This window comes from Hypomesus nipponensis, chromosome 23 (assembly GCF_054491055.1).
Source record: "Hypomesus nipponensis isolate SF chromosome 23, ASM5449105v1, whole genome shotgun sequence".
Taxonomy (NCBI): domain Eukaryota; kingdom Metazoa; phylum Chordata; class Actinopteri; order Osmeriformes; family Osmeridae; genus Hypomesus; species Hypomesus nipponensis.
In genome coordinates this window covers 21,960,895-21,986,897 of record NC_140383.1, presented here as the reverse complement: position 1 = coordinate 21,986,897, position 26,003 = coordinate 21,960,895, and the positions used below count along the sequence as shown (strand labels likewise).

Genomic DNA, 26,003 nt, shown 5'->3' with positions numbered 1-26,003 from the left:
ATTCATAGCAGGGAAATGTGAAACTTGACTTATTTTGTAAATCTGTTAGATCTGTTAAAATCTGTGAACTCATTGTAAAAGTCGCTCAGATAGCTGTCAGCATGGAGGCTTACAGAAGGTAGAGTGTGTGAGTCTGTAGCAGGGTGCAGGTGTCCTGACAGTTGAACCCACCTGTCAGATTGTACTACCAGGACTTATGGCACATGGGCACACCAAGGTCTGGGTTACGGTTAGTTTTGCGCTACGTTAGGAAAGTCTGACATGGTGGGTAAATCGAGAGAACACCTGGCCTTCTAATAAGCACAGGGCCAGTATTTTGTATCACAGTTTGGATATGTAGGTCCATGAGGCACCATTATAACTGGCCCCTGTTTCTTCACCAAACACCGTTTTCACACTGTTATCAGTCTGTTATAAGAAAACTTACAGAAAGAGAGAGAGAAAGTCTGAGACTTGTAACATCATTGACATTGCTGGCAACTGCATCAATGAAGTCCTCTCTCCATAAAATGTCATCCTCATCAGGAAAGACAATTAAGGATTCTAAGTGACATCATTAAAAAACATCAGAATCTAACATAACTCACACACTCAAAAGGTCATGGTGGTATCTGTAAACAAATAAAAGTATAGAATATACATTCACCTCCCTAAAAGTTACTGTAAGAACCCAGTATAGCTTCTCTTTCTAAATGGTGCAGTAAGGTTGCACAACATGCAACATGACCTGGTTCATTTGCAGTGAACACGGACTACCTTATTTTGAATGCTAGCTATTAAAGAAATCCTTTTGAGAGGAATGATAAACTCAACATGAGATGGAAATGGTCTTAACTGGAAACATAACGTCATGCCATGTGGATGAACGGAAGATTCAGATCCTTTGACACTTGTTTGTCTTGAAAGGGGTTATGCTGTATGCTATTATAAAGTAGACTGTAAAATATCCCGCAGTAGTGTTGATTCATAACTAAATCAATTTTACTCATTTATCCGGTTTAATTTTTTTATTTAAAGATCCAACAGTAACACGAGTAACTCAAGTTAGTATTACTTGAATGAGATTTCATGATTGGTCAGAGCTGAGTTAAACAGGTATCTGATTACGTAAACAGGTATTACTTCTCTACCAGGTTGTTAGACTACAAATTTTTTTACTGCGGTACTTACATTACTATTCTCCCCAAAAACCTACTATGGTTCTCTTTAATTTAGACACTACTTATTTATTTTACTTGTTATACAAAAACTCAGAATTTGGTTTCTAACCTGCTTGAGTTTAAGACCATAAATAAGCGGATTCAGAATAGGAGGAACAACTAAAAATTGTAAAGCCATAAAGTTCCTAAAGTTTTGTGATGTGTCTGCAGAACCATATCTACTGTACAGAACATCAAACAGCAGAGCAACTGCTACATTAATTAAGGACAGTAAATGTGGCATGCAGGTCTGCATAAACCTTCCCCTATTCTGAATAGAATTCAAACATGACCTGATAATATATGCATAAGAACACATAATAAAAAGTATATGCCAGAGATAGAAAACTATAATTATGAATCCTATTATATTGCTTGCTGATGTTGAATTGCAAGAGAGTTTAACGATCGGCCAGTTTGCACAGTAGAGCTTCTCTATGTGTGATCCACACAACCTCAGTTGACTTGTTAAAATACATTGTACATCTATTAAACAGAATGTACAGAGCCAGGGATAAGACACTAACCAAGCAACCCTCTGCCTGGTCATAACAGAGTGATACTCCAGTGGTCTACAGATTGCCACATACCTGTCATAAGCCATCACTGCTAGAATTGAAAAGTCACTACAGGCAGAAGAATAAATGACAAAAGTTTGGATCAAACATCCTGCATAAGAGATAACCTGCAGATAAGACAGTAGATCCAGAAGAAACTTGGGGTAGAATCCTGCAGTCCCAAACAGGCCACTGATGCACAAGTTACACAGGAAGATGTACATTGGCTCATGGAGGTTTTCATCCAGGATGATGGTCAAAATGAGGGCAACATTTACTAGTATAATCGCACAGTAACACAGTAAAGTTAGAGAGAAGAACGTGGCTCTGTGTTCCATCATCTCATCAAACCCAGAAAGAGAAAACCATGTCACTGTTGATGCATTGTCACTAAATGTCATATCTGCGAAGCAAGAGGAAAACAATTCAGTCAGAATCAAACCACTGTGCTGCTCCTTAAATAAGCCGCAATATGTCAATTATGTGGAGGGGGAAATATTCATTCAATGGAAAAAGAGTTATCATACTTTATTGTACATTACCTCTGGTTAGTTGGTTCCATAGATGAGAGCTTGTTTGAGTCCTCATGAATACAAGAAGTTGCACTATTTTATGCCCTCCAGCCCTATACCATCATGCCTTGTAAATAAATAGGGAATTCAAGTCCTTTGATAATTGTTTGGATTTTAAAGTGTGCGTGTGCGTGTGTGTGTGTGGGGGGCGGGGGGGTTATGTTGAATGTTGGTATACCACAGATTCTTACGTTTTTGGATGTTAATCTTTGTCACTAGTGAAGGGGAAACAATGTCCACAAAAATACAGTGCATTCAAAGTATTCACAAATAAACTTAAAGACCAAGGTTGAGATTATGGTCAGCGAGCCACATTCTGGATGATCTGCAGAGGAAGGAGGATGCACTTACATACTGCAAGGTTGTGCAGTATGCAATCTGTGTTTTTAATAAAATGTCTTGATACATTAAGGAATGTAGAGACACAGGGAACCCTGACTGAATCTGCTGTTGAGTGGTGGCATTTTGATGAGACCTAGGGGAGGGATGATAAACTCAACACATGAGAAAGAAAATCTAATGAACTGGGATAATAGCCATGTGGATGAATTCAGTTGTTTTCATACTTTTTTGGGTTTGAAAAGAGTGAAGAAAATCAGATTTTTTAACCTGCTTCAGATTAATACCATAAATAAGTGGATTTAGAATTGGTGGAATAACTTAGAATTGTAGTGCTTCCATAAAGTTCCCATAAGTTTTGTGATACATCTGTTGAACCATATCTACCACAGAAAGACTCAATACACAGAGCAACTGTTACATACATCAGGGACAGTAAATGTGGTGTGCAGGTCTGCATAAACTTTCCCATGTCCTCAATAGACTTTAAACATGACCAGATAATACGTATGAAAATTGAATTAATATTAAACTATGCCCAGCAAAGAAAAGTATGTTAATATACCCTACAATATAGTTTTCTATGGTTCAAGAGCAAGATAGTTTAACAATAGGTCTATTTGCACAAAGGAGCTTCTCTATATGTGATCCTTTCTTTATTAGCATTATTAGCTGAGCCACTGAGAACATGAGGACAGACACGATCATCTTATGGCTGTATTTCCTTCCTGACTCTAGTTCTCAGGTTGCAGCAACAATGTTATAGTGTTTTTGTATTTTTTTGGTATATTTTGTCTGTAGATGTGAATGGCAATTTAAAGTGGCCCTTTTCAGTTGACATTTGCTGAATCTATCCTAATTCAATTAAAGCTACAATGGTTATAGGCCCACTAGTCTAGAAGAGGGTTTCTATGTCAATGTATATTTTTTGTTGTCCGTCTGTGATTCAACTCCTTTCATCACCATAATCGCAACTGTGCCCAATCAATTGTCTATGTATCCTGGTTCTATTCCAATCCTGTCCATCAACTTTTTTTTTGTCGTTTGCTCGTGTTGGCTTGTTTATGTCAGATGTCAGTCACAGAGCTAAAGCCACAATGAGGAGATTGTCTAAACACCCTGGGGAATGTTCTAGACTCCAGTTCATGGCTTCATAAGATCAAACATCTATAGTCAAAAAAAGTTTGTAATCTAGTTTTCCATTGATGCTCCCAAACGAAGGTGAATAGACAACATGTCAGAGCTGTAATAATTATGAAACAAAAAATACATGTACTTGTAAGTCACAATATAGCACTGATATAATGTAGCAAGAATAGCATTTTAAAGTAGATTTAGACATTTCCAACATATGAATCTAGGCAGACCATAGAATGTGTGGTGTAGATTATTTAACAGGTGTAAAAGTTGAGTAAGATCAAATGTTTCCTTCACTGTTGTTAAAAAAGTTAGAGACATTTCTATATCAATCTGTCTGAATTATTGGTAGTAAATCTCTCGAGCATAGATTGTACGAAGAATAAAAAATACTAATCAACTGTCTGTTTTATATTGAGAGTAAGGGTGGCTGCAGGTCAGAATACATTTTCCCCCTTTCATTTTAGAATTTTCTTTCTTCCAGATTTTATAAAAAAACTCACCATCCGAATACGAATCTTTGTCAGTTGCAGACCGTAAATAAGAGGATTTAGAATTGGAGGGAATATTAAAAATTGAACAGCCATGAAATTCTGAAAGCTTTGTGACAAATCTGATGATCCAAATCTACTATACATGAGCTCAAACAGCAGAGCAACTGCTACATTAAGTAATGACAGCAAATGTGGCATGCAGGTCTGCATAAACTTTCCCCTGTTCTCTATAGACTTTAAACATGACCTGATCAGATAAGCATATGAACATATAATTAATAGTATATGTACAACATAGAACAGAATGCCAATATAACCTATAATATTGTTTGCTGTGATTGAAGAGCAAGATAGTTTAACAATAAGCCAGTTTGCACAGTAGAGCTTCTCTATATGTGCTCCACACAACCTCAGTTTACTAGTTATTACTATAGCAACAGAGAATAAACAGAATATAGAGAGCCAGGGATAATAAACTAACACAGTGACCCTCTGTTTAGTCATAACAGAGTGATACTCCAGTGGTCTACAGATTGCCACATACCTGTCATAAGCCATCACTGCTAGAATAACAACGTCTGCACAGGAAGAAGAATAAATGACAAAGGTTTGGATTAAACATCCTGCATAAGAGATAACCTGCAGATGAGACAGTAGATCCAGAAGGAACTTGGGGTAGAATCCTGTTGTGCCAAAAAGTCCACTGATGCACAAGTTACACAGGAAGATGTACATGGGCTCATGGAGGTTTTCATCCAGGACTATAGTCAAAATGAGAGCAACATTTACTATTATAATCGCACAGTAACACAGTAAAGTAAGAGAGAAGAACATGGCTCTGTGTTCCATCATCTCATCAAACCCAGAAAGAGTAAACCATGTCACTGTTGATGCATTGTCGCTAAAGGTCATATCTGTGAATAAATCAAAGGATTAAAAAAGTCAACCATCTTCAATATAGACTGACCATAATATAACAACTCATATCACAATATTTATATGCATAAAGGCATACAGTGTAACTTTGTTATATCTACAATGGTACATGAGAGAGAAATAGAGCACAAACATATGTGTGTACATTACCTGGTGCTGGGACACACCATCGATGAGATCCTGACCCTAAAGGCACCCTACATGTAGCAGTATCTTATGTCCTCTAGCACGATTCCCTCATACCATGTGGGTGGACAGGGAATTCAGGCCCTTGACACTGTTTGGATTTGAAAGGAGTGAAAGGAGGAGGGGTGTTGCTAAATGTGGTCATACTGTAAACCTTTAGAACTCTAATGAGAAGGTCAAAGAAATGTGTTCCTAATGCAGAATTTTCATGTTGCATTTCATTTTATTTTCTACCACTGTTTGTTGCTTTGTGCAAATATACTTTTTTTTTTTTTACTATTTTATTCAAATTTAAGTATTAATAGTGGGGGATGTGACATTTGGCTTGTATGTTAAATCTGTTCAAATCTGTTTTGTGAACTCATCGTAAAAGCAGTTCAGATAGATGTCAGCATGGAGAAATGTAGTTCAATCAGGAAAGACCTTTGATACTTGTTTGAATTTTAAAGTGTGTGTGTGTGTGGGGGGGGGGGGGTATGTTGAATGTAGGTATACCACAGATCACTTAAGTTTTTAGATGTTAATCTTTTTCACCAGTGAACGGGAAACAATGTCCACAGTTATTGAACAGGTAGCTTGAATTTCCTGCTGGGCATTGCTGCCTGACTCACCTCCTCCAGTGCCCGTGGATCAGCTGCAGGGTCATCAGCCAGGAACCATTCACCAACGTTTTGCTCCTTTAATCCTGGAAAGTGTCCTGGTGGCGGAGCAGTGACAGGGACGTCTCCCCGTCACCCCCTGCAGCCGGTATCTGGATTAGATGTTCTTTCCCCAGCCCTTTCCCCTCCTCCTTAGCCCCAGCCAAAAGCTGCCCTTCTCCGCCTCTTCCGCCAATTATTTCTTTGGTTTCTTTAGCTTTCCACTTGTCACGCCTGCAGGGGCGGATCTAGAGATTTTCATTCGGGGTGGAAATGGGGTGGCAGAAGGAAGTTGTTGGGTGGCCTCCTGGAGGCAAATCAAGACCCAAAGTAGGGGGTTACAGTACTCCCTATGGTAAATGATTAGGCTATAACATTGTAGTTTAAATTAAACAGTTACATTCATATTATTTATTGAAATGTTCTGTAATGTATACATAATATTTTACCATGAAAATTTTGGGGTGGGAGTATTTTTTACCGGCTGACTTGAAACAGTGAATTCTTGTTAGACTTTTTGTCCGACTTGAGACGGCTCCGAGGCTAGGTCACTGTGACTTAGCCATCAAAGTATCGTGAGATCGATTCGAGAACTGCTGGCTGTGTAGCCGGCTGCAGCGCCGCATGAAGTCGGGTCATGTCGAATGCACTTACCGAGAGCAACTGCACGGGTTGTAATGACGACACAGCTATTTCATGATTGCCAGACTCACACATGACAACTTTGACCCGTGTTTTGTAATTATTCTGACACCTTCAGTTTCGCCATTGCTCAAATCCGGACCAAACAGCTTAATTGAAATACAAATTTGTTGAAGAAAGGGTTTTAGTCTACCTCTTCACTAACAGAAATACTACGTTTAATTATAAGTAAAGTATGCGACTGCGCCCCTATTTTAATCATGTCTTTTTTGTATAATATAGAATAAATTGACATATTATTTTAGATATACTAAATCCTTAAAGAACCATGTGACAGGGAGTAGAAAACATTTCAATGATTAGGTACATCTATTCTTCTTAACTCCACTAAAGTTCCCTTATCTGGAATTCATTGTAGGCAAAGAACAGAATTTAAGGATTCACCTTTGCACCTTTCTCTTCTTCCTTTCATTTCTTCTTAAATTCCGCCCCAGATGGCTTTAGCCTTTTCATTATTTTGTTCTTCAAAGTTCTTGAACACACACACACTCTAACCAAACGCCTCACTGTGCTAGGCATGTTCTGATAACACCAAGGAGGTACGTACCCCTTCCGTTTTCGATTTGTTGCTCATTTTACCGTAATGTTAGATTTATTTTTTAAATGTCAAAATATTGGTTGGAGATATAGAAGGGGGCGCATTATTTTTTTTTTGCTGGGCGCATTTTTTTGTGCCCCCCTCTGAGTGGCGCCCTAGGCGACCGCCTATACCGCCCCTGCCCATGGTACTGTGAGCGCGATGAGGAGTGCAGTTTTTGCCTTGGTGGACCACACAACTATGTCAGGTCGGAGAGACGTGGTGGTGTTTATTTCACTGGGGAACTAGAGCTGCCTGCCAATATCTACTCGCATGTTCCACTCCTGGTATGAGGAAAAGAGCTTTGGTGTATGTTTTGGCCTGGTGCTTCTTATTCCTCCGCCCTACCTGACAAAGTTGATGTGGTGTTCCATTGATGGGAGACATCCCCTGCTTTCCCGTCTGCGTCCTTCCAGCACCTCAGATTGCTTTATCAGGACCTGGTCATGGCGCCATCTATAGCGTTCCTTCGAAAGCACAATCTTACTGCCCGACAGGATGTGCCGGAGGCTTGCGTTGGGAGTGTTACAAAGTGGGCGGACTTCCTCGTTCCCAAACCACTGGTGGAGGTTCTGAGGACAGGGAAGTGTGTCGTACGCTGACCTCATGAGGAAGCTGAGCCCCGCTTGAGGGATCTGTCACTATGCTGGGGAGAGGCACCACGTTTTTGGTCTAAGGCCAACCGGAAAGAGAGAAAGGAGATGGTGGTGTCAGAGGTGATAAGGACGGAGGAACAGCGATATAAGATCAAGGCTGTGTCCCAGAGCCGACAGGGAAGCTGGCTGCCAACTCCTCGGTCGACTTCGGTTTGGGCATCCCACTTCCGGCCAGTACGGACCTTGATGCCTGCGTTTCTCACTGACTGATTGGTAGACTCTCTTAATTCAAGAATCAGCCTGGTCTTTTTGTGCTTTTAGCCCAAACTGATGTATTGTAGTGGCAGCTGCAAGGTGTTCTTCCTGAAGAGCCACTTTTTAGCCCCAGCCACTTTTGGATGAAAGATTAGGCTTTCCCATCCATCTTGGTTGTTGTAGATAAGGGAATCTCACTCACCATCAGCGGCCACATTATCCTTCTGTAGTGTGAACTGGTAGATCCAGAGTTGCTTCAACACAGCTCTACCCATTTGCTTGTCAGAGAGCTCTGATGTGTACTGTCTACCCAGGCTTCTGATGGGATGCTCAGACAGAAGTGGGATTCTCTCGCCCCTGCAACAAAGATGGTGTTGTCATTTCTGACTCCCCTCCTGAGGGAGAGGCTGTGGGACTTGGCAGGCTTGATTTTCATTCTTGCCCAGGACATCCTTTTCAGCAGTCTAGATGCATGGAGCTGTCTGAAGGAGGCTTGTGACATCGTCCATGTAGCTCCTCAGTGGAGGTAGCTTCTTTCCAGATGGTAATTGAATCCCTCCCACAGTCTGTCTAGCTCCGATGAGGATGATCTCGAAGACTGCCACAAACAGAATGGGAGAAATGGAACACCCCATGGCGATTCCCACCTCTAGTTATGCCACCCGGTGATGAAGTCTTGTAGGGTAAAGTACATCTGCAGATCATTGAAATAGCTTGCTACCAACTTCTTAATACAGGAAGGCATGTGGAAAAACTCCATAGCATAGCTGATCAGCTGATGTGGCACTGACCCATAGGCGTTGGCGAGGTCGAGCCAGATGACATGCAGGTCCGTCTTCTCGTGCTTGGCCTTTTGGATCTGTTACCAGATCCTCGATGAGTGTTCTACACAGCCTGGGAAGCCTGGGACTCCTTCTTTCTGGCAGCTGGTTTCGATGTAGCCGTTCTCCTTCAGGTAGTTGGTCATCGTTTTGGCCAGTACATAGAAGAAGATCTTTCCTTCATTGTTTAGCAGGGTGATGCTCCTGAATTGGCAGATCTTTTTGGAGTTCTTTGGGGATGAAGACTGGTACAGCTTTGCCACTCAGACGAATGCATCACTTTTTCACAAAAACACAGTACATTGAAGAACCGACATGTTGCAAGTACACAACACAACAAAAACGTGAAGACCAATGTTGAGATGATGGGTGAACATGTTAACAGTAAGCAAGGCAATGTATTTATTAGCAACATACCATATTTTTCGGGAAATAAGCCACATTTTCTATAAACCGCACCCCACCAGAATGGGAGTTTGTGTTTGTAAATCTGAGTATAAACCGCACTGGAATATAGGCCGCACTTGATATGGGAACAATGATACCAAGCAATGCACGACTATAGGCGATCTTACAGAATGCCGTTGTGTAACACAATTCTAAAACGAAATTAATTGCGTAATTTATGTTTTTTATTGGAAGTAGGATGAACATATAGGGCTGAAAAAACAAATCACTAAAATCAATAATCAAATTTGATTATTAAAAGAGTTGGCAACAGATTTTATAATCGATTCTTTGGTTTGCGCGACTACTACGCCACTCAATAAGTCACAGAGATGTTTGAGTATTAAGAAAACTACCCATACAATTTTATTGTATTATGACTTTTATAATAGTTTTATGAATATAAAACCTCAAACGGACACCAGAGTATTCTAATGATGCCTGGTATACTTCCACAGCCTTTACTTTTTCAATTAAATTTCAAATAAAATGATAGAAAATCACTAATCTCTGAAAATAGCTTAATCCTCGCAGATCTTAATAACTTAATAAATTGTGTCAAAAATCTAAAATATACACCAGATAATAAAGTCTGGCTTACTTCCACAACCTTTCAATTTTCAATAAAGTTTAACATTTCAAATAAATTGTTCATCTCTGAAAATAACATGAAATCCATGCTAATCTTGATAACTTTTTCAAAATGGTGTGCCTGTTTGTGAACTTTCTGAAGATTTTTTGCACTGTGAATTGGCGCTGTCAGTTCTGTTTTTGAATTGAATTTATCCAATTCATCAATCAATTTTTTTGTACAGATTAATCGATTGTTAAAATAATTGTTACTTTATTTTGAAAAATCCAACAAGCTGAATTAAATTAAAAAGTTGCATTTATCTTGAATTAAATTTCATCAGTGGTCATAAATTGAAGTATTTCACAAGTAGGCCTACTCTACCTGGGTTGTAGAACAGCATCATAGTCAAATTAATATTTTCACAAGAACCTACTTCAGTTAGCTTGACATTAAATACTTTATCTTTATTTTACTTGTCAAGAAGAAAATCTTATTTTCTTACCTGCTTCAGTTTAATACCAGAAATAAGCAGATTTAGAATTAGTGGAATAACTTAGAATTGCAGTGCTTCCATAAAGTTCCCTGAGTTTTGTGATACATCTGTTGAACCATATCTACCACAGAAAGACTCAAAACACAGATCAACTGTTACATACATCAGGGACAGTAAATGTAGTGTGCAGGTCTGCATAAACTTTCCCCTGTCCTCAATAGACTTTAAACATGACCAGATAATATGTATGAAAATTGAATTAATATTATACTATGTCCAGCAAAGACAAATATCTTAATATACCCTATAATATCATTTGATATGGTTCAAGACCAAGATAGTTTAACAATAGGTCTATTTGCACAGTGGAGCTTCTCTATATGTGATCCTTTCTTTATTAGCATTATTAGCTGAGCCACTGAGAACATGAGGACAGACACAAACATGTTATGGCTGTATTTCCTTCCTGACTCTAGTTCTCAGGTTGCAGCAACAATGTTATAGTGTTTTTGTATTTTTTGGTATATTTTGTCTGTAGATGTGAATGGCAATTTAAAGTGGCCCTTTTCAGTTGACGTTTGCTGAATCTATCCTAATTCAAATAGAGCTACAATGGTTATAGGCCCACTAGTCTAGAAGAGGGTTTCTATGTCAATGTATATTTTTTGTTGTCCGTCTGTGATTCAACTTCTTTCATCACCATAATCGCAACTGTTCCCAACCAATTGTCTATGTATCTTGGTCCTATTCCAATCCTGTCTATCTATCATTTGCTAGTTCACCTTTTGGTGTTTTTTTGTTGTTTGTTTGCGTTGGCTTGTTTATGTCAGATGTCAGTCACAGAGCTAAAGCCACAATGAGGAGGCTGTCTAAACGCCCTGGGGAATGTCCTTGAGACTGTAGAGCGGGGGGGTCCCCAAACTATGGCCCGTTCAAAAATCCAGAAACATCCAGAAATCAGAAATCCAGTTCATGGCTTCATAAAATTGAACATCAATAGTATAAACGTTTGTAATCCAGCTTTCCATTGATGCTTCCAAACGAAGGTGCATAGATGTTTTTTTATGACAAACACAAAAGGTCAGAGCCATAATAATCATTAAACAAAAAAATACATGCACTTGTAAGTCACAATATAACATTGATATAATGTAGCAAGAATAGCATTTTATTGTAGATTTAGACATTTCCAACATATAATTGTAGACAGACTATATCATTTGTGATGTAGATTCTTAAACTGGTTTGAAAAAGTATAGTAAGATCAAATGCTTCCATACAATATGTTGTTATAAAAACATTTCATATCTGTCTGAATTATTGGGAGTAAATCTGATCGTAGGAAGAATAAAAAATACTAATCAACTGTCTGTTTTATATTGAGAGTAAGGGTGGCTGCAGGTCAGCATACATTTTCCCCCTTTCATTTTAGAATGTTCTTTCTTCCAGATTTTATACAAAAACTCACCATCCGAATACGGATTTGTGTCAGTTGCAGACCGTAAATAAGAGGATTTAGAATTGGAGGGAATATTAAAAATTGAACAGCCATGAAATTCTGAAAGCTTTGTGACAAATTTGATGATCCAAATCTACTGTACATGAGCTCAAATAACAGAGCAACTGCTACATTAAGTAATGACAGCAAATGTGGCATGCAGGTCTGCATAAACTTTCCCCTGTTCTCAATAGACTTTAAACATGACCTGATCAGATAAGCATATGAACATATTATTAATAGTATATGTACAACATAGAACAAAATACCAATATACCCTATTATGTTGATTGCTGTAATTGAAGAGCAGGAGAGTTTAACAATAGACCAATTAGTACAGTAGAGCTTCTCTATATGTGATCCACACAGCCTCAGTTTACTAGTTATTACTATACCAATACAGAATAAACCGAATATAGAGAGCCAAGGATAACAGACTAACACAGTGACCCTCTGTTTAGTCATAACAGAGTGATACTCAAGTGGTCTACAGATTGCCACATACCTGTCATAAGCCATCACTGCTAGAATAACAACATCTGCACAGGCTGAACAGTATATTACGAAAGACTGAGTTAGACATCCTGCATGAGAGATAACCTGCAGATGAGACAGTAGATCCAGAAGGAACTTGGGGTAGAATCCTGTTGTGCCAAAAAGTCCACTGATGCACAAGTTACACAGGAAGATGTACATGGGCTCATGGAGGTTTTCATCCAGGATGATGGTCAAAATGAGAGCAACATTTACTAGCATAATCGCACTGTAACACAGTAAAGTAAGAGAGAAGAACATGGCTCTGTGTTCCATCATCTCATCAAACCCAGAAAGAGTAAACCATGTCACTGTTGATGCATTGTCGCTAAAGGTCATATCTGTGAATAAATCAAAGGATTAAAAAAGTCAACCATCTTCAATATAGACTGACCATAATATAACAACTCATATCACAATATTTATATGCATAAAGTCATACATTGTAACTTTGTAATATCTACAGCGGTACATGAGAGAGAAATAGAGCACAAACATATGTGTGTACATTACCTGGTGCTGGGACACACCATCGATGAGATCCTGACCCTAAAGGCACCCTACATGTAGCAGTATTTTATGCCCTGTAGCACGATGACCTCATACCATGTGGGTGGACAGGGAATTCAGGCCCTTGACACTGTTTGGATTTGAAAGGAGTGAAAGGAGGAGGGGTGTTGCTAGATGTGGTCATACTGTAAACCTTTAGAACTCTAATGAGAAGGTCAAAGAAATGTGTTCCTAATGCAGAATTTTCATGTTGCATTTCATTTTATTTTCTACCACTGTTTGTTGCTTTGTGCAAATATACTTTTTTTTTGTGACTATTTTATTCAAATTTAAGTATTAATAGTGGGGGATGTGACATTTGGCTTGTATGTTAAATCTGTTCAAATCTGTTTTGTGAACTCATCGTAAAAGCAGTTCAGATAGATGTCAGCATGGAGAAATGTAGTTCAATCAGGAAAGACCTTTGATACTTGTTTGAATTTTAAAGTGTGTGTGTGTGTGTGTGAGGGGGGGGGGGTATGTTGAATGTAGGTATACCACAGATCACTTAAGTTTTTAGATGTTAATCTTTTTCACCAGTGAACGGGAAACAATGTCCACAGTTATTGAACAGGTAGCTTGAATTTCCTGCTGGGCATTGCTGCCTGACTCACCTCCTCCAGTGCCCGTGGATCAGCTGCAGGGTCATCAGCCAGGAACCATTCACCAACGTTTTGCTCCTTTAATCCTGGAAAGTGTCCTGGTGGCGGAGCAGTGACAGGGACGTCTCCCCGTCACCCCCTGCAGCCGGTATCTGGATTAGATGTTCTTTCCCCAGCCCTTTCCCCTCCTCCTTAGCCCCAGCCAAAAGCTGCCCTTCTCCGCCTCTTCCGCCAATTATTTCTTTGGTTTCTTTAGCTTTCCACTTGTCACGCCTGCAGGGGCGGATCTAGAGATTTTCATTCGGGGTGGAAATGGGGTGGCAGAAGGAAGTTGTTGGGTGGCCTCCTGGAGGCGAATCAAGACCCAAAGTAGGGGGTTACAGTACTCCCTATGGTAAATGATTAGGCTATAACATTGTAGTTTAAATTAAACAGTTAAATTCATATTATTTTTTGAAATGTTCTGTAATGTATACATAATATTTTACCATGAACATTTTGGGGTGGGAGTGTTTTTTACCGGCTGACTTGAAACAGTGAATTCTTGTTAGACTTTTTGTCCGACTTGAGACGGCTCCGAGGCTAGGTCACTGTGACTTAGCCATCAAAGTACCATGAGATCGATTCGAGAACTGCTGGCTGTGTAGCCGGCTGCAGCGCCGCATGAAGTCGGGTCATGTCGAATGCACTTACCGAGAGCAACTGCACGGGTTGTAATGACGACACAGCTATTTCATGATTGGCCAGACTCACACACGACAACTTTGACCCGTGTTTTGTAATTATTCTGACACCTTCAGTTTCGCCATTGCTCAAATCCGGACCAAACTGCTTAATTGAAATACAAATTTGTTGAAGAAAGGGTTTTAGTCTACCTCTTCACTAACAGAAATACTACGTTTAATTATAAGTAAAGTATGCGACTGCGCCCCTATTTTAATCATGTCTTTTTTGTATAATATAGAATAAATTGACATATTATTTTAGATATACTAAATCCTTAAAGAACCATGTGACAGGGAGTAGAAAACATTTCAATGATTAGGTACATCTATTCTTCTTAACTCCACTTAAGTTCCCTTATCTGGAATTCATTGTAGGCAAAGAACAGAATTTAAGGATTCACCTTTGCACCTTTCTCTTCTTCCTTTCTTTTCTTCTTAAATTCCGCCCCAGATGGCTTTAGCCTTTTCATTATTTTGTTCTTCAAAGTTCTTGAACACACACACACTCTAACCAAATGCCTCACTGTGCTAGGCATGTTCTGATAACACCAAGGAGGTACGTACCCCTTCCGTTTTCGATTTGTTGCTCATTTTACCGTAATGTTAGATTTATTTTTTAAATGTCAAAATATTGGTTGGAGATATAGAAGGGGGGGCATTATTTATTTTTTGCTGGGCGCATTTTTTTGTGCCCCCCTCTGAGTGGCGCCCTAGGCGACCGCCTATACCGCCCCTGCCCATGGTACTGTGAGCGCGATGAGGAGTGCAGTTTTTGCCTTGGTGGACCACACCACTATGTCAGGTCGGAGAGACGTGGTGGTGTTTATTTCACTGGGGAACTAGACGTGCCTGCCAATATCTACTCGCATGTTCCACTCCTGGTAGGAGGAAAAGAGCTTTGGTGTTTGTTTTGGCCTGGTGCTTCTTATTCCTCCGCCCTACCTGACAAAGTTGATGTGGTGTTCCATTGATGGGAGACATCCCCTGCTTTCCCGTCTGCGTCCTTCCAGCACCTCAGATTGCTTTATCAGGACCTGGTCATGGCGCCATCTATAGCGTTCCTGCGAAAGCACAATCTTACTGCCCGACAGGATGTGCCGGAGGCTTGCGTTGGGAGTGTTACAAAGTGGGCAGACTTCCTCGTTCCCAAACCACTGGTGGAGGTTCTGAGGACAGGGAAGTGTGTCGTACGCTGACCTCATGAGGAAGCTGAGCCCCGCTTGAGGGATCTGTCACTATGCTGGGGAGAGGCACCACGTTTTTGGTCTAAGGCCAACCGGAAAGAGAGAAAGGAGATGGTGGTGTCAGAGGTGATAAGGACGGAGGAACAGCGATATAAGATCAAGGCTGTGTCCCAGAGCCGACAGGGAAGCTGGCTGCCAACTCCTCGGTCGACTTCGGTTTGGGCATCCCACTTCCGGCCAGTACGGACCTTGATGCCTGCGTTTCTCACTGACTGATTGGTAGACTCTCTTAATTCAAGAATCAGCCTGGTCTTTTTGTGCTTTTAGCCCAAACTGATGTATTGTAGTGGCAGCTGCAAGGTGTTCTTCCTGAAGAGCCACTTTTTAGCCCCAGCCACTTTTGGATGAAAGATTAGGCTTTCCCATCCATCTTGGTTGTTGTAGATAAGGGAATCTCACTCACCATCAGCGGCCACATTATCCTTCTGTAGTGTGAACTGGTAGATCCAGAGTTGCTTCAACACAGCTCTACCCATTTGCTTGTCAGAGAGCTCTGATGTGTACTGTCTACCCAGGCTTCTGATGGGATGCTCAGACAGAAGTGGGATTCTCTCGCCCCTGCAACAAAGATGGTGTTGTCATTTCTGACTCCCCTCCTGAGGGAGAGGCTGTGGGACTTGGCAGGCTTGATTTTCATTCTTGCCCAGGACATCCTTTTCAGCAGTCTAGATGCATGGAGCTGTCTGAAGGAGGCTTGTGACATCGTCCATGTAGCTCCTCAGTGGAGGTAGCTTCTTTCCAGATGGTAATTGAATCCCTCCCACAGTCTGTCTAGCTCCGATGAGGATGATCTCGAAGACTGCCACAAACAGAATGGGAGAAATGGAACACCCCATGGCGATTCCCACCTCTAGTTATGCCACCCGGTGATGAAGTCTTGTAGGGTAAAGTACATCTGCAGATCATTGAAATAGCTTGCTACCAACTTCTTAATACAGGAAGGCATGTGGAAAAACTCCATAGCATAGCTGATCAGCTGATGTGGCACTGACCCATAGGCGTTGGCGAGGTCGAGCCAGATGACATGCAGGTCCGTCTTCTCGTGCTTGGCCTTTTGGATCTGTTACCAGATCCTCGATGAGTGTTCTACACAGCCTGGGAAGCCTGGGACTCCTTCTTTCTGGCAGCTGGTTTCGATGTAGCCGTTCTCCTTCAGGTAGTTGGTCATCGTTTTGGCCAGTACATAGAAGAAGATCTTTCCTTCATTGTTTAGCAGGGTGATGCTCCTGAATTGGCAGATCTTTTTGGAGTTCTTTGGGGATGAAGACTGGTACAGCTTTGCCACTCAGACGAATGCATCACTTTTTCACAAAAACACAGTACATTGAAGAACCGACATGTTGCAAGTACACAACACAACAAAAACGTGAAGACCAATGTTGAGATGATGGGTGAACATGTTAACAGTAAGCAAGGCAATGTATTTATTAGCAACATACCATATTTTTCGGGAAATAAGCCACATTTTCTATAAACCGCACCCCACCAGAATGGGAGTTTGTGTTTGTAAATCTGAGTATAAACCGCACTGGAATATAGGCCGCACTTGATATGGGAACAATGATACCAAGCAATGCACGACTATAGGCGATCTTACAGAATGCCGTTGTGTAACACAATTCTAAAACGAAATTAATTGCGTAATTTATGTTTTTTATTGGAAGTAGGATGAACATATAGGGCTGAAAAAACAAATCACTAAAATCAATAATCAAATTTGATTATTAAAAGAGTTGGCAACAGATTTTATAATCGATTCTTTGGTTTGCGCGACTACTACGCCACTCAATAAGTCACAGAGATGTTTGAGTATTAAGAAAACTACCCATACAATTTTATTGTATTATGACTTTTATAATAGTTTTATGAATATAAAACCTCAAACGGACACCAGAGTATTCTAATGATGCCTGGTATACTTCCACAGCCTTTACTTTTTCAATTAAATTTCAAATAAAATGATAGAAAATCACTAATCTCTGAAAATAGCTTAATCCTCGCAGATCTTAATAACTTAATAAATTGTGTCAAAAATCTAAAATATACACCAGATAATAAAGTCTGGCTTACTTCCACAACCTTTCAATTTTCAATAAAGTTTAACATTTCAAATAAATTGTTCATCTCTGAAAATAACATGAAATCCATGCTAATCTTGATAACTTTTTCAAAATGGTGTGCCTGTTTGTGAACTTTCTGAAGATTTTTTGCACTGTGAATTGGCGCTGTCAGTTCTGTTTTTGAATTGAATTTATCCAATTCATCAATCAATTTTTTTGTACAGATTAATCGATTGTTAAAATAATTGTTACTTTATTTTGAAAAATCCAACAAGCTGAATTAAATTAAAAAGTTGCATTTATCTTGAATTAAATTTCATCAGTGGTCATAAATTGAAGTATTTCACAAGTAGGCCTACTCTACCTGGGTTGTAGAACAGCATCATAGTCAAATTAATATTTTCACAAGAACCTACTTCAGTTAGCTTGACATTAAATACTTTATCTTTATTTTACTTGTCAAGAAGAAAATCTTATTTTCTTACCTGCTTCAGTTTAATACCAGAAATAAGCAGATTTAGAATTAGTGGAATAACTTAGAATTGCAGTGCTTCCATAAAGTTCCCTGAGTTTTGTGATACATCTGTTGAACCATATCTACCACAGAAAGACTCAAAACACAGATCAACTGTTACATACATCAGGGACAGTAAATGTAGTGTGCAGGTCTGCATAAACTTTCCCCTGTCCTCAATAGACTTTAAACATGACCAGATAATATGTATGAAAATTGAATTAATATTATACTATGTCCAGCAAAGACAAATATCTTAATATACCCTATAATATCATTTGATATGGTTCAAGACCAAGATAGTTTAACAATAGGTCTATTTGCACAGTGGAGCTTCTCTATATGTGATCCTTTCTTTATTAGCATTATTAGCTGAGCCACTGAGAACATGAGGACAGACACAAACATGTTATGGCTGTATTTCCTTCCTGACTCTAGTTCTCAGGTTGCAGCAACAATGTTATAGTGTTTTTGTATTTTTTGGTATATTTTGTCTGTAGATGTGAATGGCAATTTAAAGTGGCCCTTTTCAGTTGACGTTTGCTGAATCTATCCTAATTCAAATAGAGCTACAATGGTTATAGGCCCACTAGTCTAGAAGAGGGTTTCTATGTCAATGTATATTTTTTGTTGTCCGTCTGTGATTCAACTTCTTTCATCACCATAATCGCAACTGTTCCCAACCAATTGTCTATGTATCTTGGTCCTATTCCAATCCTGTCTATCTATCATTTGCTAGTTCACCTTTTGGTGTTTTTTTGTTGTTTGTTTGCGTTGGCTTGTTTATGTCAGATGTCAGTCACAGAGCTAAAGCCACAATGAGGAGGCTGTCTAAACGCCCTGGGGAATGTCCTTGAGACTGTAGAGCGGGGGGGTCCCCAAACTATGGCCCGTTCAAAAATCCAGAAACATCCAGAAATCAGAAATCCAGTTCATGGCTTCATAAAATTGAACATCAATAGTATAAACGTTTGTAATCCAGCTTTCCATTGATGCTTCCAAACGAAGGTGCATAGATGTTTTTTTATGACAAACACAAAAGGTCAGAGCCATAATAATCATTAAACAAAAAAATACATGCACTTGTAAGTCACAATATAACATTGATATAATGTAGCAAGAATAGCATTTTATTGTAGATTTAGACATTTCCAACATATAATTGTAGACAGACTATATCATTTGTGATGTAGATTCTTAAACTGGTTTGAAAAAGTATAGTAAGATCAAATGCTTCCATACAATATGTTGTTATAAAAACATTTCATATCTGTCTGAATTATTGGGAGTAAATCTGATCGTAGGAAGAATAAAAAATACTAATCAACTGTCTGTTTTATATTGAGAGTAAGGGTGGCTGCAGGTCAGCATACATTTTCCCCCTTTCATTTTAGAATGTTCTTTCTTCCAGATTTTATACAAAAACTCACCATCCGAATACGGATTTGTGTCAGTTGCAGACCGTAAATAAGAGGATTTAGAATTGGAGGGAATATTAAAAATTGAACAGCCATGAAATTCTGAAAGCTTTGTGACAAATTTGATGATCCAAATCTACTGTACATGAGCTCAAATAACAGAGCAACTGCTACATTAAGTAATGACAGCAAATGTGGCATGCAGGTCTGCATAAACTTTCCCCTGTTCTCAATAGACTTTAAACATGACCTGATCAGATAAGCATATGAACATATTATTAATAGTATATGTACAACATAGAACAAAATACCAATATACCCTATTATGTTGATTGCTGTAATTGAAGAGCAGGAGAGTTTAACAATAGACCAATTAGTACAGTAGAGCTTCTCTATATGTGATCCACACAGCCTCAGTTTACTAGTTATTACTATACCAATACAGAATAAACCGAATATAGAGAGCCAAGGATAACAGACTAACACAGTGACCCTCTGTTTAGTCATAACAGAGTGATACTCAAGTGGTCTACAGATTGCCACATACCTGTCATAAGCCATCACTGCTAGAATAACAACATCTGCACAGGCTGAACAGTATATTACGAAAGACTGAGTTAGACATCCTGCATGAGAGATAACCTGCAGATGAGACAGTAGATCCAGAAGGAACTTGGGGTAGAATCCTGTTGTGCCAAAAAGTCCACTGATGCACAAGTTACACAGGAAGATGTACATGGGCTCATGGAGGTTTTCATCCAGGATGATGGTCAAAATGAGAGCAACATTTACTAGCATAATCGCACTGTAACACAGTAAAGTAAGAGAGAAGAACATGGCTCTGTGTTCCATCATCTCATCAAACCCAGAAAGAGTAAACCATGTCACTGTTGATGCATTGTCGCTAAAGGTCATATCTGTGAATAAATCAAAGGATTAAAAAAGTCAACCATCTTCAATATAGACTGACCATAATATAACAACTCATATCACAATATTTATATGCATAAAGTCATACATTGTAACTTTGTAATATCTACAGCGGTACATGAGAGAGAAATAGAGCACAAACATATGTGTGTACATTACCTGGTGCTGGGACACACCATCGATGAGATCCTGACCCTAAAGGCACCCTACATGTAGCAGTATTTTATGCCCTGTAGCACGATGACCTCATACCATGTGGGTGGACAGGGAATTCAGGCCCTTGACACTGTTTGGATTTGAAAGGAGTGAAAGGAGGAGGGGTGTTGCTAGATGTGGTCATACTGTAAACCTTTAGAACTCTAATGAGAAGGTCAAAGAAATGTGTTCCTAATGCAGAATTTTCATGTTGCATTTCATTTTATTTTCTACCACTGTTTGTTGCTTTGTGCAAATATACTTTTTTTTTGTGACTATTTTATTCAAATTTAAGTATTAATAGTGGGGGATGTGACATTTGGCTTGTATGTTAAATCTGTTCAAATCTGTTTTGTGAACTCATCGTAAAAGCAGTTCAGATAGATGTCAGCATGGAGAAATGTAGTTCAATCAGGAAAGACCTTTGATACTTGTTTGAATTTTAAAGTGTGTGTGTGTGTGTGTGAGGGGGGGGGGGGTATGTTGAATGTAGGTATACCACAGATCACTTAAGTTTTTAGATGTTAATCTTTTTCACCAGTGAACGGGAAACAATGTCCACAGTTATTGAACAGGTAGCTTGAATTTCCTGCTGGGCATTGCTGCCTGACTCACCTCCTCCAGTGCCCGTGGATCAGCTGCAGGGTCATCAGCCAGGAACCATTCACCAACGTTTTGCTCCTTTAATCCTGGAAAGTGTCCTGGTGGCGGAGCAGTGACAGGGACGTCTCCCCGTCACCCCCTGCAGCCGGTATCTGGATTAGATGTTCTTTCCCCAGCCCTTTCCCCTCCTCCTTAGCCCCAGCCAAAAGCTGCCCTTCTCCGCCTCTTCCGCCAATTATTTCTTTGGTTTCTTTAGCTTTCCACTTGTCACGCCTGCAGGGGCGGATCTAGAGATTTTCATTCGGGGTGGAAATGGGGTGGCAGAAGGAAGTTGTTGGGTGGCCTCCTGGAGGCGAATCAAGACCCAAAGTAGGGGGTTACAGTACTCCCTATGGTAAATGATTAGGCTATAACATTGTAGTTTAAATTAAACAGTTAAATTCATATTATTTTTTGAAATGTTCTGTAATGTATACATAATATTTTACCATGAACATTTTGGGGTGGGAGTGTTTTTTACCGGCTGACTTGAAACAGTGAATTCTTGTTAGACTTTTTGTCCGACTTGAGACGGCTCCGAGGCTAGGTCACTGTGACTTAGCCATCAAAGTACCATGAGATCGATTCGAGAACTGCTGGCTGTGTAGCCGGCTGCAGCGCCGCATGAAGTCGGGTCATGTCGAATGCACTTACCGAGAGCAACTGCACGGGTTGTAATGACGACACAGCTATTTCATGATTGGCCAGACTCACACACGACAACTTTGACCCGTGTTTTGTAATTATTCTGACACCTTCAGTTTCGCCATTGCTCAAATCCGGACCAAACTGCTTAATTGAAATACAAATTTGTTGAAGAAAGGGTTTTAGTCTACCTCTTCACTAACAGAAATACTACGTTTAATTATAAGTAAAGTATGCGACTGCGCCCCTATTTTAATCATGTCTTTTTTGTATAATATAGAATAAATTGACATATTATTTTAGATATACTAAATCCTTAAAGAACCATGTGACAGGGAGTAGAAAACATTTCAATGATTAGGTACATCTATTCTTCTTAACTCCACTTAAGTTCCCTTATCTGGAATTCATTGTAGGCAAAGAACAGAATTTAAGGATTCACCTTTGCACCTTTCTCTTCTTCCTTTCTTTTCTTCTTAAATTCCGCCCCAGATGGCTTTAGCCTTTTCATTATTTTGTTCTTCAAAGTTCTTGAACACACACACACTCTAACCAAATGCCTCACTGTGCTAGGCATGTTCTGATAACACCAAGGAGGTACGTACCCCTTCCGTTTTCGATTTGTTGCTCATTTTACCGTAATGTTAGATTTATTTTTTAAATGTCAAAATATTGGTTGGAGATATAGAAGGGGGGGCATTATTTATTTTTTGCTGGGCGCATTTTTTTGTGCCCCCCTCTGAGTGGCGCCCTAGGCGACCGCCTATACCGCCCCTGCCCATGGTACTGTGAGCGCGATGAGGAGTGCAGTTTTTGCCTTGGTGGACCACACCACTATGTCAGGTCGGAGAGACGTGGTGGTGTTTATTTCACTGGGGAACTAGACGTGCCTGCCAATATCTACTCGCATGTTCCACTCCTGGTAGGAGGAAAAGAGCTTTGGTGTTTGTTTTGGCCTGGTGCTTCTTATTCCTCCGCCCTACCTGACAAAGTTGATGTGGTGTTCCATTGATGGGAGACATCCCCTGCTTTCCTGTCTGCGTCCTTCCAGCACCTCAGATTGCTTTATCAGGACCTGGTCATGGCGCCATCTATAGCGTTCCTGCGAAAGCACAATCTTACTGCCCGACAGGATGTGCCGGAGGCTTGCGTTGGGAGTGTTACAAAGTGGGCAGACTTCCTCGTTCCCAAACCACTGGTGGAGGTTCTGAGGACAGGGAAGTGTGTCGTACGCTGACCTCATGAGGAAGCTGAGCCCCGCTTGAGGGATCTGTCACTATGCTGGGGAGAGGCACCACGTTTTTGGTCTAAGGCCAACCGGAAAGAGAGAAAGGAGATGGTGGTGTCAGAGGTGATAAGGACGGAGGAACAGCGATATAAGATCAAGGCTGTGTCCCAGAGCCGACAGGGAAGCTGGCTGCCAACTCCTCGGTCGACTTCGGTTTGGGCATCCCACTTCCGGCCAGTACGGACCTTGATGCCTGCGTTTCTCACTGACTGATTGGTAGACTCTCTTAATTCAAGAATCAGCCTGGTCTTTTTGTGCTTTTAGCCCAAACTGATGTATTGTAGTGGCAGCTGCAAGGTGTTCTTCCTGAAGAGCCACTTTTTAGCCCCAGCCACTTTTGGATGAAAGATTAGGCTTTCCCATCCATCTTGGTTGTTGTAGATAAGGGAATCTCACTCACCATCAGCGGCCACATTATCCTTCTGTAGTGTGAACTGGTAGATCCAGAGTTGCTTCAACACAGCTCTACCCATTTGCTTGTCAGAGAGCTCTGATGTGTACTGTCTACCCAGGCTTCTGATGGGATGCTCAGACAGAAGTGGGATTCTCTCGCCCCTGCAACAAAGATGGTGTTGTCATTTCTGACTCCCCTCCTGAGGGAGAGGCTGTGGGACTTGGCAGGCTTGATTTTCATTCTTGCCCAGGACATCCTTTTCAGCAGTCTAGATGCATGGAGCTGTCTGAAGGAGGCTTGTGACATCGTCCATGTAGCTCCTCAGTGGAGGTAGCTTCTTTCCAGATGGTAATTGAATCCCTCCCACAGTCTGTCTAGCTCCGATGAGGATGATCTCGAAGACTGCCACAAACAGAATGGGAGAAATGGAACACCCCATGGCGATTCCCACCTCTAGTTATGCCACCCGGTGATGAAGTCTTGTAGGGTAAAGTACATCTGCAGATCATTGAAATAGCTTGCTACCAACTTCTTAATACAGGAAGGCATGTGGAAAAACTCCATAGCATAGCTGATCAGCTGATGTGGCACTGACCCATAGGCGTTGGCGAGGTCGAGCCAGATGACATGCAGGTCCGTCTTCTCGTGCTTGGCCTTTTGGATCTGTTACCAGATCCTCGATGAGTGTTCTACACAGCCTGGGAAGCCTGGGACTCCTTCTTTCTGGCAGCTGGTTTCGATGTAGCCGTTCTCCTTCAGGTAGTTGGTCATCGTTTTGGCCAGTACATAGAAGAAGATCTTTCCTTCATTGTTTAGCAGGGTGATGCTCCTGAATTGGCCGATGTTTTGGGAGTTCTTTGGGGATGAAGACTGGTACAGCTCTTTGCCACTCAGACGAATGCATCACTTTTTCACAAAACACAGTACATTGAAGAACCGACATGTTGCAAGTACACAACACAACAAAAACGTGAAGACCAATGTTGAGATGATGGGTGAACATGTTAACAGTAAGCAAGGCAATGTATTTATTAGCAACATACCATATTTTTCGGGAAATAAGCCACATTTTCTATAAACCGCACCCCACCAGAATGGGAGTTTTGTGTTTGTAAATCTGAGCATAAACCGCACTGGAATATAGGCCGCACTTGATATGGGAACAATGATACCAAGCAATGCACGACTATAGGCGATCTTACAGAATGCCGTTGTGTAACACAATTCAAAAACGAAATTAAGTGCGTAATGTATGTTTTTTATTGGAAGTAGGATGAACATATAGGGCTGAAAAAACAAATCACTAAAATCAATAATAAAATTTGATTATTAAAAGAGTTGGCAACAGATTTTATAATCGATTCTTTGGTTTGCGCGACTACTACGCCACTCAATAAGTCACAGAGATGTTTGAGTATTAAGAAAACTACCCATACAATTTTATTGTATTATGACTTTTATAATAGTTTTATGAATATAAAACCTCAAACGGACACCAGAGTATTCTAATGATGCCTGGTATACTTCCACAGCCTTTACTTTTTCAATTAAATTTCAAATAAAATGATAGAAAATCACTAATCTCTGAAAATAGCTTAATCCTCGCAGATCTAAATAACTTTTTTTAAATGGTGTCAAAAATCTAAAATATACACCAGATAATAAAGTCTGGCTTACTTCCACAACCTTTCAATTTTCAATAAAGTTTAACATTTCAAATAAATTGTTCATCTCTGAAAATAACATGAAATCCATGCTAATCTTGATAACTTTTTCAAAATGGTGTGCCTGTTTGTGAACTTTCTGAAGATTTTTTGCACTGTGAATTGGCGCTGTCAGTTCTGTTTTTGAATTGAATTTATCCAATTCATCAATCAATTTTTATGTACAGATTAATCGATTATTAAAATAATTGTTACTTTATTTTGAAAAATCCAACAAGCTGAATTAAATTAAAAAGTTGAATTTATCTTGAATTAAATTTCATCAGTGGTCAGAAATTGAAGTATTTCACACGTAGGCCTACTCTACCTGGGTTGTAGAACAGCGTCTATAGTCAAATTAATATTTTTACCAGAACCTACTTCAGTTAGCTTCACATTAAATACTTTATCTTTATTTTACTTGTCAAAAAGAAAACCTCATTTTCTTACCTGCTTCAGTTTAATACCAGAAATAAGCGGATTTAGAATTAGTGGAATAACTTAGAATTGCAGTACTGCCATAAAGTTCCTTAAGTTTT

The 26,003-nt window shown here is 40.0% G+C and overlaps 4 protein-coding genes across 4 annotated transcripts; all 4 read right to left on the bottom strand.

The window, feature by feature from the left end:
* Positions 1 to 1,218: 1,218 nt before the first annotated feature.
* Positions 1,219 to 3,048, bottom strand: LOC146234903 (olfactory receptor 6E1-like). The gene is made up of 2 exons (XM_084688612.1): positions 3,035 to 3,048; positions 1,219 to 2,146 (listed from the first exon to the last, which is right to left on the bottom strand). Exons 1-2 carry the CDS (start codon positions 3,046 to 3,048, stop codon positions 1,219 to 1,221), a joined length of 942 nt encoding a protein of 313 aa, XP_084544738.1.
* A 1,053-nt stretch (positions 3,049 to 4,101) lies between these two features.
* On the bottom strand, positions 4,102 to 5,210 carry LOC146234902 (olfactory receptor 1D2-like). Its single transcript, XM_084689074.1, has one exon. The coding sequence runs from the start codon at positions 5,208 to 5,210 to the stop codon at positions 4,263 to 4,265; it is 948 nt and encodes a 315-aa protein (XP_084545200.1). The 3' UTR covers positions 4,102 to 4,262.
* A 6,629-nt stretch (positions 5,211 to 11,839) lies between these two features.
* LOC146234901 (olfactory receptor 4B13-like) lies at positions 11,840 to 12,894 on the bottom strand. Its single transcript, XM_084688984.1, has one exon. It carries the CDS (start codon positions 12,892 to 12,894, stop codon positions 11,947 to 11,949), a length of 948 nt encoding a protein of 315 aa, XP_084545110.1. The 3' UTR covers positions 11,840 to 11,946.
* Positions 12,895 to 19,527: 6,633 nt separating this feature from the next.
* Positions 19,528 to 20,582, bottom strand: LOC146234900 (olfactory receptor 4B13-like). The gene has a single exon (XM_084688942.1). It carries the CDS (start codon positions 20,580 to 20,582, stop codon positions 19,635 to 19,637), a length of 948 nt encoding a protein of 315 aa, XP_084545068.1. The 3' UTR covers positions 19,528 to 19,634.
* Between the last annotated feature and the right edge of the window lie 5,421 nt (positions 20,583 to 26,003).

Bases quoted from the DNA above. Each gene is read 5' to 3' on its own strand.
- LOC146234902 (XM_084689074.1), bottom strand. From the start codon at position 5,210: ATGACCTTTAGCGACAATGCATCAACAGTGACATGGTTTACTCTTTCT.
- LOC146234901 (XM_084688984.1), bottom strand. From the start codon at position 12,894: ATGACCTTTAGCGACAATGCATCAACAGTGACATGGTTTACTCTTTCT.
- LOC146234900 (XM_084688942.1), bottom strand. From the start codon at position 20,582: ATGACCTTTAGCGACAATGCATCAACAGTGACATGGTTTACTCTTTCT.